Genomic DNA, 15,115 nt, shown 5'->3' on the forward strand with positions numbered 1-15,115 from the left:
ACAGTATACATTTTATACATTTTTATAGTTTTATACATTCTTTAGAGTAAATCTTTGCATTAAAATAGAATCTGATAATGTTACTGATGCATCCTTAAGGAAGAAAGGCAAATCGCTCATGCAAATGGAGGAGGATGAATCACAGAAACTCTGGCAAACTTAAAGTGGTATAGTTAGTAAGGAGGCAGTAGTCTGCAAAGGTAATAGGTCACTTATACACAGCGTGCAATAAAGACAGTAAGTTGATGAGTTCGGTGGGGTTGTCCCGACTAACAACAGCTGAACATCTAGCCAATATGTTTCAGTCTCTGCAGTGCTGCACTATTCACATGAGAGCTGCCAACTCGTTTTATGGAGACTGTTACTCATATTTCTCAAGGCAAAAGGTCGTTTGAATTGCTGTCATGTGTTGGTGGCAACTTTAAATGGTAAGATAAAAAATAAGCAGATAATCACAATAACTTTTCCCCCTGCAAACCTTGAACAAGGCATTAATCCATTATAGAAGTTCTGTCAACCAGCTGTGTCAGAACTTTTGCCTCTGTTTTAGAGTGAGCCTTGCCCTGCGCTTAAGTATTATGAAAGGGAAGGCTTAATTCTGCTAGCTGAATCTGGTAATACTCTTGCCAGTATTACTTGTAGTGGAAGCGTAGGATTCTTAGTGAATGCAGTACTTACTAGTTCCATGTCTTCACCTAGTTCTCCAGTTAATCTGCCAACTGCTTTCATGTAATAGTTATCCAGGATAACGGGATTCATAGGACCTCTTCCTTAATGGAGACATATTTTATTGTCACACATTTTTATTGGTAAGGAAAATCAGAATAAATGCACAGCCCCCTGAAAAACCTCAGATAATTTACAGTTTTTGTGGCCTTTGTTACTAAATGACAAAAATGAATTTCTTTGAGAAATTTAGGGGCTAACACTTTGTGGTCTTTCATTGCTATCCCAAGTAAATTAATTTAACAAAAAATGCTTACCTGTGAAGTCCTGACTGTGTGTTGTGATCCCCAGAGCCCTTTCAGTGTTTCGTAGCATATTGGTTGCTTTTGGAGAGAGGTTATAGAATTATAGCATCACAGACCCATAGGATGCTTTGGGTTGGAAGGGACCTTCAGAGGTCATCTAGCCCAACCCCCTTGCAGTGAGCAGGGACAGCTTTAACCAGATCAGGTTGCTCAGAGCCCCATCCAACCTGACCTTGAATGTTGCCAGGGATGGGACCTCCACTACCCCTCTGGGCAACCCGTTCCAGTGCTTAACCACCTTCATTGTAAAAAATGTCTTCCTTATATCCTGTCTAAATCTACCCTCCTTTAGCTTAAAGCCGTTAGCCCCTGTCCTGTCACAACAGGCCTTGCTAAAAAGATTCTCCCCATCTTTCCTATAGGCCCCCTTTAAGTACTGAAAGGCCGCAATAAGGTCTTCTCACAGCCTTCTCTTCTCCAGGCTGAACAACCCCAACTCTCTCAGCCTGGCCTCGTAGGAGAGGTGCTCCAGCCCTCGGATCATTTTTGTGGCCCTCCTCTGGACCCGCTCCAACAGGTCCATGTCCTTCTTGTGCTGAGGGCCCCAGAGCTGGACGCAGTGCTCCAGGTGAGGTCTCACCAGAGCAGAGTAGAGGGGCAGAATCACCTCCCTCAACCTGCTGGCCACGCTTCTTTTGATGCAGCCCCGGATGCGGTTGGCCTTCTGGGCTGCAAGTACACATTGCTGGCTCATGTCCAGCTTTTCATCCCCCAAGTCCTTCTCCGCAGGGCTGCTCTCAATCCCTTCATCCCCCAACCTGTATTGATATCGGAGGTTGCCCCGTCCCAGGTGCAGGACCTTGCATTTGGCCTTGTTGAACCTCATGAGGGTCACACAGGCTCACCTCTCCAGCTTGCCCAGGTCCCTTTGGATGACATCTTGTCCTTTTGGCGTCAACTGCACCACTCAGCTTGGTGTCGTCTGCAAACTTGCTGAGGCTGCACTCAATCCCACTGTCTGTGTCATTGATGAAGATATTAAATAGCACCGGTCCCAGTATGGACCCCTGAGGGACTGCACTTGTCAGTCATCTCCATGTGGACATCGAGCCATTGACCACTACCCTCTGGATGCGACCATCCAGCCAATTCCTTATCCACCAAACAGTCCACCCATCAAATCCATGTCTTCCCAATTTAGAGAGAAGGATGTTGTGGGGGACCGTGTCAAAGGCTTTACAGAAGTCCGGATGGATGACATCCACTGCTTTTCCCTTGTCCACTGATGCCGTCCCTCCTTCATAGAAAGCCACTAAGTTGGTCAGGCAGGACTTGTCCTTGCCCTTGGTGAATCTGTGCTGGCTGTCTCGAATCACCTCCCTGTCCTCTATGTGCTTGAGCATAGCTTCTAGGAGGATCTGTTCCATGATCTTCCCAGGCACAGAGGTGAGGCTGTTCTAGCTCTTTAAAAGTGGAGTTGCAGGCCCCTGTCTTTGGTGGATTTGGATAGTATATTTGATGCTTTTCTTCAGGAAACTTAGGAAGCTGAAAGATAAGAAGAAACAGGTAAGGTATAAACCAAATATTTGTGCTGGATGGAAAAGACTATTTTAAAGGTTTGAAATAACACATGTCGTGTTGCCCTCTCCTCCCCCAATTAGGTGTTTAGTAAATGCTAATAAAAGTAAAAATGTGGTGGAAAAATGTCTTCAGTACAGTATTACTACTCAAGTGGAAGATTCAACAGGTACATAATTCAGCTGAACTCAATTCAAATAACTTGGAGTAAAGTTCTCCATGGTAGCCATACCTAGGCAGAACATTAGCTTTCTTTTGTAGTCACAATTACGGACTGCCTTAAAATGGACTGCTGCTTATTGTTTCCCTTGGCCACATCCATAAGACTGTGTGTCTACAAAGGCTGTACCTTTCTTTGTTCACCACTATTTTTTCCTACACTATCCATGACTTTTATCTGTCATCAAACTTCAGGCTGCATCCCTTTGGGAAGAGAACTAGTGTTTAGGTAAGCTGAAGAATAGTAGAAATGTGATCATTCATGAACAAATTCACTCTTCTGTTTTATGGATGGATCAGCCCAGTTTCCATCATTATATTGGGGAAGGTAAGGTTGGAGTCAAAGACCATCCACAAAGAGGACGTCTGTTTTGTTGCAGACATGGAAATAGAGACACCAGCCTGTCAGTAGGTTGGCAGGACTTGTGGAGAGGTGAGGAGGAGCAAAGATCTACTGCTGCCCAAACCCGTTTCTTTGAAGGGCTGCAGAGTGTAATCTGGGCTTCTGAATGAAGCCCCCTCCCTGAAATGTATTTTGGTCAGCAGCTATTATTGCTGCTGCTTCTTGTTCTTCTTATCTCCAGACCTACTTGGCTAGGTCCTGTGAGACCTAGTTAGTACTTAAAGGACTTCAGTCACAGGACGGCCTGCTAGCTTCTGATCTTGTTTATATATTGCTGAGGTGGCTGAAAACTGTCTGTAAAGCTTTTCACTCTTTGTATGTGTGATGCCTAATTCATGATCTGCAAGTGTTTGGAACAGTACAGGAGCTCTCTATGTAAAAATGTCTCCCATGAAAGAGATGCAGAGAAGTTGAATTAAAAAAAAAAAAAAGGCATTTTGCTCTTTTCTGTGTGAACTACGTACATACTGGCTGTCCCAGCCAGTGTACAGCCTTCTTCTGGGAGTCAGAGGGAGCACTGACAACTTCATGCCTGTATGGATTACCTATAGGGGAAATATTTAACGTGTTCTGATGGAACACCATTGATCAGAATGACAGATAGATCTGCATTTTAAGCTGTAGACATATGCTGACTATAAAGACAGCTGTGCTGGTGGAAGAGCTGTGAGCTGCTGCTAACGTCTCTTCTGCCTTGGGAGACTGACCTCATGGATCTGCAGACAGAACTCATCTTCACTCTTTTGGTACAAAATCAGGATTAGATCAGATCACCCATTTAATCAGCATAAGCTAACCCAACTGTCTTTTTGGAAGCATTCAGTGTGATTATCTGCACCACCGGATCTGCAAGGCTAGTTGTCTCAGGCAGAGAGGTGGTGACAAGCAGCTGAGGGCTGGGTCTTGTACCAGATAAAGCTGCCTCTGCAGAAGGCCATCAGCCCATGGCCAATTGCAGGAGCTCTGGATTGGTTTACATGCCAGCAGAGAAGATTCTTACTGCATTTTCTGTGCATGATTTTTAAAAACAGCAGCAATGAACAATAAAGCTTGATGAATTGTGAAGCTGGCTCTATACTCACAATGTCACCATGAATAACTGAGTGCTACTAGATGTCTTATAAAAATGAAACTGCAGTGCATGCTTGGAAGAGCTTAATTTCCAACCTTGGTTCTATCACTGCTTTTTATTAATTTCCAACCCTGGTTCTATCACTTTTTTTCTCTGCTTTCTGCCTCAGTTTCCCTATTTACCTCACAATGATGCTGTCAGCATTAACTACATGGCAGCTACTCTGAGTTTTGTAAAGGTGAGATGTAGAAAAGGCACAAAGCTTTTAAATACGACCTTCCAGTTGTACAAGTCACCTGAGTGTGGTCTGGGTTATCTGTACTTAACCAGAGATTTCTTCTTCAGTCACTGAGAACTGGAGTGTCCTGATCTCAGAGGAAGTCAAACTGTATGGGGGGAACAGCAAATGAAGTTAAAGTATTTTCTAAGTGCCAGAGCTGGTAGCTGCCCCCTTAGCTAGTAGTTCTGAGCCTACTAAGCTTCGCTGGAAATAGGTCTTGGCCTCCGATGATCCTCCTGTTGTGCAAAAATAGGCTTTGTAAGCCCACCTCCACACATGATTAGTGTTTCTTAAATTGACCAATGATCAATGAAAACTGACTAAAAATAACTACTCCTAGTATTACATATTCTGTGGAAATGTTTGGGTGGATGGACAAATACTCCACTAAAAATGGCTCGTGTACCTAATTATATACATCACTGTGTACAGCACTGTGCTGATGACTGGGAATAGCAGCTAATTAGTGCAAATTGACCTACTTAACATTATCAGCTTTTACTCTGCTGAAAAGCTTCTTATCCATGCCAGTGTACACTTTTTCTGTTTCACACAGTTATTGCCAAACCTTTCCTGGCAAGCACTACCATGGCACACAGAGGTGCTGGCTTTCTCCTGTCCCAAATTCCTCATAACCCTGTGTGGTCAGCAGATGCCAAGGACTCTCCAGCAGTTCATGCAGGTCATCTTTAAAGTCTTCCAAAATGAAGTGCCTGTCAAAACCCCAATGTAGTAGAATGCCTCCAGGGAAAAGCAGAGTAAGAACAAAAATTTCATGCCCTTTTCCTCCAATATATTATGTAAAACACTCTCAGGGTAAAATGCTGCTGGGGTTAAAGCCAAACACCTCACGATGGCTTACATGGTGTTCTCTAAATAATTAATGTCTAGGGCTTCTTCTCAGTCTTCATAAGGGATAAGAAGAGTTGCTTTTTCTCCCTGGATCTTGTTCTACCATCTGTGTAGTGATGAAATATTTTAAATCATTCAGCTCTCATTTCAGGGGTTCCTCTGTGGTCCTCAGCAAAGGTATGGCAGGCATGACTTTGGCCCCAAAATTGCTAGCTTTTGATCCCACTGATGCATTTTTTTCTTTTCCACTCTATTGGACTCTGAAGAATTATTTGTCTGACAGAAGATATCAGATACACTAAACGATCCATCTTGCTTTTGTGGGTATTAGCAGCTATATTAATAGCTCTGTTGACTTCTGAGGCTACCAGGTTTTCGCATGAGTTGGGTTTATTCGTCATTCTCAGTGCTGAGGTATCCTCCATGGAGACTGCAACTACCAGCACATAGAGCTCTAATTTAAGCCAAGATGCTTAGCTTGACCACTGATATATTCAGATTCTGGCTCTGTTGAGCTTCAGTAGAAAGAGTCATGACTTCAGGAGTGTTTCTAAGTAAGTTTCAAGAATAAATGGTAAACCAAGAGAGTGCAGTCTTTACCTCTGGTCTTCCTCAGAACAACCACATCAAAAGCCTTGGTAGGGATATTGGGATGGAAAGGCTGATGACTGCTTGCATCGATGCCGGTATCTCAGTCCTCAGGTGATCTGAAGTTTGGGAACATGGTATACCTAGAGGTGTGTGTCTGGTAGGGATGAGAGGTGGGAAATGGCAGGCACAGTGGTCTTGGGTTGGTTTGAGTTGGCAGGAAGGACGGAAAGACAGAAAATTTCCTTATTTTGCATTTCACAGGGTTTTAGCATTAAATATAACACTTTGCAAGAACTGGGAGAGATGTGAGAATCAGAAAGGCAGTATCTTAGTTCTTTAATCCCCTCTTGCTTGCATCCTGCAAAGAATTCACAATGATGATTCCCTTGGAGCTTTTGTACATAATCAGTCACACCAATTCACATTTACTTTTATGTGGCTTAAGGGAAAGAAAATGTGGACTTCTAACTCTTGCACAGCTCCAATTAATAGTAACTGAGTTTGTGCTTGTGAAATCAAAATTTGCCTCTAAGAATATGTTTATTTCTGGGAGGAAAGAGGATAAAGCTAAATTGGAGAGTTTTATGGGATACTGAGAACCGGGATTTCATGGAGTGCCCGTGTTCCTGTGGCTGTTCTGTTCAGCTTTCAGTTTTTCATGACAGGATAATTAAAAAACTTATTAAAATGAGAGGAATCTTGAAATCTTCTGAGGAAAATGAAAGCTGCAGTTTATTCCAGTAAGAGAGGCTAGCACCGTGTTTGGATTCTTCTAAACTTTAACACAATTTCATACAGCAGCTTACTGAGAGCAAATGCCTTTCCCCAATTGCTGTATAAAGCAAAGTCACAACCTTATACAGGAGCCAAATTAATTTCATTCCTGAGGCTGTGCATCATGACATAATGAGATGTCTTACCAAGCTGGGCTTTTCTGAGGCTTCTCTCTCATAAATCTGCTTTGTACATACTTTAGATCCCTTAGCTGTTCCTGGTAGATGCTCCCAAACACTTTAATTCACATTAGGTAAAGAGGCCAGGAACAACACAGCCGAGAAAACCCTATTAGCCCATAGGCAAGTCAGCAAGATCAGTATTTGTTAGGAGAGTGGGTGTGCTATGCAAACACTGCTAACCTGCTAAACCTATCATTACATGCTTCATTCAAGAGTTTTTTGCCTAGTAGCATTGCTGCTGCTTATTGCCAAGGAACCTGCACTGTGCAGTTGTAGCTGTAAGAGGAACAACTTGCCTTTTTATTTCATTAAGGAAAGATAAGATATAATATAGGTGAAATGTACTTACTTAGCCAAACTGTCTGGTGGTTTACAAAGCCTATATTAGGGGAGAAAAATAATAAGTTACCTGAAGTGACCCATGTTCATTTGCACGTCCCGCATTTTATCTGAATCAGTGCAATCAGTATACATTAGAGACAAATCAATGTGTAAGCAGTGCAGACAATATTGTTACTGATGCTACTCATTCCATGAGGAATGTTTTGTGTTGCCAGATGCCAAAGACTGAAAAGGCACTGGGAACAAGTGATGTGCAGAATGTCTTTTTAAAAGAAGCGAGGGAAAAATCTATCCTCTTACACTTTGTGTAATAAGTTCTATATTAATTAACAATGGTATGTGCTATTAGTAAAAATAAGTCCTTTTATCAGTAATGCAAAACAGAAAATGTGTCCTGTTTCTACTTGCAGGGAAAATACTTATTCATTCCATGCTGATAAATTATTTATATTTTACCACAGAGACTTATTTTATGCTTCAAATAAATTTTAAAAAAACAATCAAAAGAAAACACTAACTTTAAAGGGCAAGAATTTCATCACTGAGGCTAGCTAAGGGTCTCTTGACAATTGTACCAAGTTAGAAAAATGTCTTGAGATTAAAAAATTAATTAATTTGCTTAATGGTTCTTTGTGGTGTAATGAAAAAAAAAATTTAAAAAGCCTGAAAGACAGTATTACTGGACTAATCTAAGTGGTTCACCTGGAGCTCCAAAATCTCATGTATTTCATGAGGAAGGCTTAATTACCAGGTCTTGTTTGAAAGGGTCTGGAGAAGTTGTCTTATGATAGTAATTTTTTAAGCTTTATTATTTGTACAGTGATCACATAAATTTTCTTGATTCTACAAGCCATATACCAAAATCTTCATATTGCCAGACCCCCTCATTTTTCTCAGTGGGGAGAGGGATGTCCCAGATTCATTCCCAAACAGGAGATGGTGATAACTTCTCAGGGCTCCTCCCCTTGCTCAGTTTGAGGACAGAGCCGTGTGGGATGTTAATGGGCCCCACGTGGACTCCATCATTTCGGCCTTAGCAGTTCCTCTGGGAACTCTTTTCCTCCCACAGTAGGGGATTACTCAGTAGCCTGGTTAATGACATAGGTGTGGCATGGGAGGTCCACCCAAACTCTGTTCAAGTCACCTGTGACTCAAGAGTTGCAACTTGGCCACTCCATCACTGAACTGGTCTTGGTAAAAATAGGTGTTGCACAGTTACAAAGAGGAAATATGCCCCCTTGCTCAAAGAATTTAAATAGAGTCCTGTGCTTATTTCTTTCCATACTGGCATGGGTATTTTGAAGATAAACTTCAAGTGCCAGATCAATTTTGTTCACACGTTCTGATACAACATGCAGAAGTCATGCATTTCATTGTGAAATCTGTGCTGTGATGCCATGGGACTCAGTGCAATCAATATGAGGTGCGATATCTCACAAATTACCGTGAGAGCATAACTCATGCCTCAACTGAGCTGAACAAAAGATGTACTTTTAATGTGTGATGCCACAAAGATAACAGGACTTAATCAAAGTGTTGGATACTGACAACCATTTGTATATTGTTACATTTATAATGACCTGGGAGTGATTCAAGCTTTGTGTCTGTCTTCAAAACTGAAAGCTTTTACAGACCTAACTATACTTAAAGAACAGCAATCATTAAAAGTTTATTCCACAGATACTTCTAATTGATTTTCTATTTCTACAGTTAGAACTGGTGCTGTGTATATACTGATGCTGTAGACATGAAGGAAAATACTTCTTAGTGTTTTTTTTCAGTTCACATTGTGTTACTGTAATTGTAATATTACAATTGTAACGCAATGTGAATTGAAAATAAACACAAAGAAGTATTTTCAATTTCCATTTCCATTCACATTGTGCTGCAATGTGAGTTGTTACATTCTGCATTGCATTCATTGGACATATTCCTAATACAAATAAGGACAGTCAGTCTGCTTTGTGCTCTGGCATGGCAGAACTACTTAAGTACCTTTGTAGAGCACTTTTCATTACAACATCTAAACTTAAATAAAACAAGGATGATGCATTTTCATGACTCTACAGTGATTTAGAGAAGCTTTGTGATCTCAGGTTGTAACAGCCAGCAGCAAAGCCTTGCATTTTCAAAGGTGGACAGTTGTTTAGGGTGTTCCTTATATTTTTAAAATTCAAACTAGGTAATCAAGCCTGAAGCCACCCAGAATCGATGGCAGTATAGAAAGGCAGAGCTCTGGCTGGACAGGAAGAAAGGAATAGCAGCTTTTCAAAATTCGGCACTGAGATGTTTTCACTGGAGTTCTAGTAGACTTTTGCTGGAGTCTGCCAGTATCCACAGAGGATGTGGAGTCTATCAGTCTCTTGAAAAGAAGTCAGTCTCAAGCTAGAGGGACTTATGCTCCCAGTTTGGAAAGCCCCATAACAAATCCAGGGAGTGGTCCAGATGGACATCATCCCATTTCCCTAGCAATGAGTGAGCTGTGGGCACTCATCAAACACTTTTTGATAAAATAGGCATAGACCAAGTTTCACGTGAGTGAAAGTCTCCTTATGGAAACACTGGCTTCGCCTGCAGTAGTTCTGCAGCTCCCCTCCTAATGTAGTGCCGAGCAGTGGGTGCAGGGACACACTTGTTCGGTAATGGTAATAAAAGACACGTTGGAACCTGTGTGACCTTCACGAGGAGCTCCCACTTCCCACTATTTTTCTACTCTCCAACACATGGTAGGAGCCTCTGAAGAGCTATTTCTTCTCTCAGGTGTAGTGTTGACCCGAGAGTGATGCAGTGGGGAGCCTCATGACCTTCAGCTTCTTTTCTAGATCAGGCCGGAGAAGTTTTTGCTGCTCTTTCCTGTTAATTTCCCACGTACGCTATAAATTATTAAGAGAATAAGATGTATCACTCTTGCCAGTTTTAATGGCAAGGAAATTATGACTGGAGAATAAAACGTTTCACATGTGTAAATTGACTTTCGCTCCAGCCCTTTATTCTTGCAAAGGGAGACAATCACTTATCTTGCCTAACCTTAAAACCTGCTTGGTCAGGGAGCTGCTGGTCAGGGGACCACCAGGGGTCGGGGAGCTGGGGGACAGCCAGAGGAATAGAAGTGTGGTGTGGCATGATAAACAGTGAAAGCAGATAAAAACCCACATGGAAAAAAGCCAGTTTTGATTCATTCGGTGCTGTCACTGAACCCACCGAAAAACTCATTGGTGTGACTTGTCTTTGGAAGGACAGCTGCAAATGCTCTAGCCTGAGTGGTGTGTGTGTGTGTATAACTAGGGATCTTGGCAATGGCTGAAGGGTGTTTCTCAAGGCCTTTCAGGATTTTTGCAGTCTTGTTTGATGTGAACTTGAGGACTCATTACACCTTTAGATGGGAAGAGGCAACTACTTGTCTCCAGTACATTTGACTGGGAGGGCATATGTGTGCTGCCCACTGCTAGCGCACTTACAAAAGCACATCTGCATAAACCCAGTGACCCAGTGCAAAACTGCACAAGGGTATGTAGTGTGCATACTTAAGGCAAAGGTATAGTTGTCCCATGAAAGTGCACGGAGTTATTGCAAATGCCTGGTAATTCATTTCCCACAGAAGACAGTAATGGCTCTGAGGAGCCCTCACAGGCTATAAGGTAAATAAACTGAATGTTAATAGCTCCCAGGCAGGCCTGCAGAGCACCACTCAGTGGGTATTTTTCAGGAAACGTTCCATGTGGCTGTCACTGCCTAAGTCCCTGACAGCAGAAAGAGTATTTGCTCTGAAGGACCTTAGACTATGAACGTGGAAGATGGTTTTTTTGTGTGTTTCACTTTTTGTTTTAAAGGATATGTGCTTTCCTTCAATTCAAAAGTCTTTCAAAGACCAAGAAAATACAACCTTATAGGACAAAAAAAGTTGCTTAAACTAGGAGAAATCGTAGACCATAAAATATTTTTAGAGACCCAGCATGTTTTATCTTAAGATATGAGTGCAAAATAATGGAGAGAGTACATCAGTGTGCTGTTGATGAAATATTCAGAGTCCAAGGTCATGTACTTTTCAGTATGTACGGGCGCAGAGTTTGATATACTCCTGTGTAAAAACTCCTTCCTCCTTATACAGCTAGCACAAGGACACAGAGTCACAGCAGTCCCTGGTTACTTCCTCTTAAGGCAGCAAATCCCCAGAAAGGTGCCATGATCTCTACCTCAGCCTGTGTACATGGATGATCCATTCTGGTGAGGAGCTGGCACAGGGAACTCTCCTGCTATGAAGTGAACGGGTCTCAGGGCATCCTTAGCCAAGAAGCATTTGAGGTTGGCCAGCCTAAGAATTACTGAAAACACAGCAGGCCTCCTACCCCATGCAAAGGACAGTTTTTAATTTACTCCACAATCTGTCTGTGTTTCTGCTGTTCCAGGGATACCAATATAAATGTCACATAACAGGACACTTACCTGACTAGCAAGTCACTGTGAACTAGATTATTCCCTTGTGTCATTCCACTGCGGTCTATGGAGTTTTCTTGAGGATGGATTAGGTAATAAAACAAACAGAACCACCCAGCTTGACTGTGCAAAATGAGAGTGCCCAGTTTGCATGGATGTTGGTTTTAAAACAATTTCAAAGGTGCTCCATTATCTTACAGAAGTGCACAGGCCAGTTCTTGTCACTTAGGGCTTAGGAAACTTGCAGGAGGAAACTTGCAGCAAAACTTGCTACTTCCTTGTAGCTTGTAATCAAATTCTGCAGAAGCAGCACAGCCAATGCCTCTAATGTGCGTTGCTGGTCAAAGGCCATCAGCTGTCCCAGTAAAAAGGAGTTTGTGCTTGTACACTCTTCTAGTTAACCAAACTCACTTCTGCTTGTGCTGCACGCTGTAATAAGGTAATAAAGAGAGAAGTGGACTACAAAGAGCAGGGTTGGAGGTTTCCTTGCGTGGCTTCTGTGGCCTGTTTACAATTAGCTCTCCTGCTTTTCTACAGTGTCTCAGTTTACACAAAATGGGGAGCAGGTATATCATATGCAAGGAAGCTAAAAGAAGAGTGGTGGGGTCAAACCGTGCCCCTCATAGCCCTGTAAAGATAACTGACAGAAATCATTGGAGAATTGTTCTCAGCTTTCTAATATGGTCTAGCCATCAATGCTAATGAGAGGTGTAACTTGTTCATTTTCTGCTTTTGAAGAATTTACATTTACACTTTAAATTACGTTAATCTAAAATCTCCGTAGTTTGATAAAACTTAAGTGTTTTGCTGGTGCCATCAAGTGGCAAAATGTTGGACTGCAGAACTCCAGCAACATCCAAATTCACTCTGATTTCTCTAGAACAGCAGCAGTGAGGAAAACAATCCTTGCCAAGCCTCCTCCAAAAATATACCTCTATATATATACTAGAAAAATGGAGTGAAACACACATGGTGTCATGGTTACTTGAGTTGCTTCAATTTAATCTGGATTCCAACTAGTAGAAAGGGTAATATTTTTGACTATTACAAGTTGATAAGTATGGACAACCTGTAAAGCAAACTCAGAGACCCTTGTTGAAGAGATACTAAACTGAAGGGGCACAATGCTGTATTCTGAATTTCCTTCCCAACTGTCTTTGCTCTCCTTTGTTACTAGCTAAGCCCTTTTTACATAGCCCTTCAGATTTCATATCATATCTGCACTTTGTATCATATATGTGTAGTATCACCAGAGTGGAATGAATATTCAGTTTGCTGTTATATTCACTAAATTCACAATCTGGTTAACACACAGTTTAAACTTACAGCTCATCATTCATACGCACATCACTTTTTTTCAGCTGGGTGACATCACAGAGTACTGCTCAGTGGGAAGGCCTCTGTGCAAAGAGAAAGCATAAATGTAGAAAGCTTATGCTCTATTTGTTTATAAAAATCCAAATCAATTGATATGTTTTTGTCCTGATTTCTCAGATAACCCTTAATATCAAAACTCATAGATGCCACCAGTGTGGAAATCTATCCTCAGTTTCAAAATCTATGTCATGCAGGGCTGGATTTTGGAGGTGCTGAGCACCTGTGCCTGAATCCAAAGTTTCTGAGAATGCTATTTCCCTCTCAGAAGGCCTAGCCCTTAAAGCTCCTCATCATGCACCCCTAACACTCAATAGGAGCTGTAGGAATGCCTTGAATGGGTGCAGGATCCACCTTTTGATCCTATAAGGAGTTAAGTTATTCCTGTGTTAATGGGATCACTTCCAGCTCCTTCTGATGCCAAAGGACTCCCAGAATCCAGCCAAACTGCATGGTCCTTTTCACTGAAAAAGATCTGAAGTGAAGACAGCACCGTATCTATCTTTGCGTTTAAACAGTGGAAAACAAAGCAGTTTGTATGGGACATTAGGTTAAAAAAAATCCCAAAAAAACAAAACCAAAACCTCAACAGAAGAGAGAACAAATGGGAGTGCCAAAATGAAGGAAATGCAGTTGGAAAAATCAGCCATAACCAGGAAGATTTTCCTGGTATTAGAAATAGCCTTATAGTTCTGACCTGGCCTTGCTAAATAAAGCTGAGCTTGACCCAAAGAATCTAATCAAGTGTCTGTTGCTAAAAGGAATGGGTGGCCTTAATTGCATGGCTGAAGAAGAGATGTTGGCTGCAAGAAAGGGAGAGAAAAGATGCTGAATCAGAAGGGATTTGTTTGACTTTTATGGCTAGCTCAATGGACTCCCAAGGCTTGGGGTTGTAACACAGTCCAACGGGAATATTCTCATAATACTCTGGGTCTAACCACAAGTTCAGAATGGTTATTGTCTTCTCTTTCCTCTTTAAGCACTTTCCCACATTAGCGCTGTCTGGTGTAAAGTGTGCTTCTGTGCCACGCGTGCTGTCAGTTGAGCAACGTGGGCATCTATGGTCAGACTTAGCATTCCAGCTCTCGTGCAAGGCTGTGTCTTCAGAAGTGCTGAGCACCTCTGTCTTAAACTAAACTCACTGAGACTCCCTTCCTCCCCTCTCAGCCCCATCACACCAACAGTAGTACCCGATTACCGTCCCGGAGGCCAGGTCCCATGCACCCTTAAGACAGGACAGCTGGTGCTGAGGGTGCTCCCTTAATGACAGACTGTGCCACAGGAAGGTGCTACTATGGAGCAGCAATGCTCACTTTAGAGCCAAATCCAGGGATTTAAGAGGTCTGAATGCGGATCTGGGATGATCAGTGCATACGTAGGATTGCCATGACACAAATTCTCTTTCCAACATTAAAATGAAAACCTACTAACCTGGAAATGCTTATTTTTTGCCTAGTTCAACTATTGTGCTTGTGAAGATGCACTTTTCACTACTTCTGTGTTTGATGCATGTGGGTGGCATGGCTCAATAAGTAATACATTGCATCTGAAGTCTTCTGGAGCAGTCCCTCTGCAAAGTGGCAGTAGTTGTATCTGTAGAAGAATGTGTTTATTTTCCTTGTACTTACTTTGAATCGAGGTGGATGACTTTTGCATTGGAAACTGCATGGTAATTGTAGTAGTTTGGCTGCAACCTGGAGAGAGGCCTGGCTGTGGGTGGTCTCCAGAGATTCCTTCCAACCTGAACCCGGCGGTGACTCCACTGCTTGGAAAAAGAAGCTCTCATGAGCTGTTCTCCCTGTGCTCTCCCTGCACCTTGGCATCTGCTGGGTAGCACTGGGCATCACTTCATTTCATTTTCCTCTTAAAACCAGCTTTGCCAGCCCCTTGTTTCTCATTTACCAAAAATTCTTTTGGGTTCTGTAGTTCTGTACATAGGAAATTTGCCAGCATGTGTAAAAGCCACAGATTAGTTATGTAGAGGTGCACTGGAAAATATATTTGCTTTTTTCTCATAAAGTTTCATAGACTTCTCACAAAATG

General features: G+C 42.1%; 1 protein-coding gene across 1 annotated transcript in view; it reads right to left on the reverse strand.

Moving 5' to 3' along the window:
• SPMIP4 (sperm microtubule inner protein 4) overlaps positions 1–15,115 on the reverse strand; it is a 29,537-nt gene that overhangs the window by 2,175 nt on the left and 12,247 nt on the right. The window contains 8 exon segments of the mRNA XM_075728245.1: positions 675–770; positions 984–1,067; positions 2,964–2,986; positions 3,632–3,716; positions 5,976–6,160; positions 7,272–7,301; positions 13,025–13,077; positions 13,080–13,098. Of these exon segments, the coding sequence (XP_075584360.1) occupies positions 675–770; positions 984–1,067; positions 2,964–2,986; positions 3,632–3,716; positions 5,976–6,160; positions 7,272–7,301; positions 13,025–13,077; positions 13,080–13,098 (575 nt within the window).

The sequence above is a fragment of the Pelecanus crispus genome, chromosome 2, assembly GCF_030463565.1.
Source record: "Pelecanus crispus isolate bPelCri1 chromosome 2, bPelCri1.pri, whole genome shotgun sequence".
Lineage (NCBI taxonomy): Eukaryota > Metazoa > Chordata > Aves > Pelecaniformes > Pelecanidae > Pelecanus > Pelecanus crispus.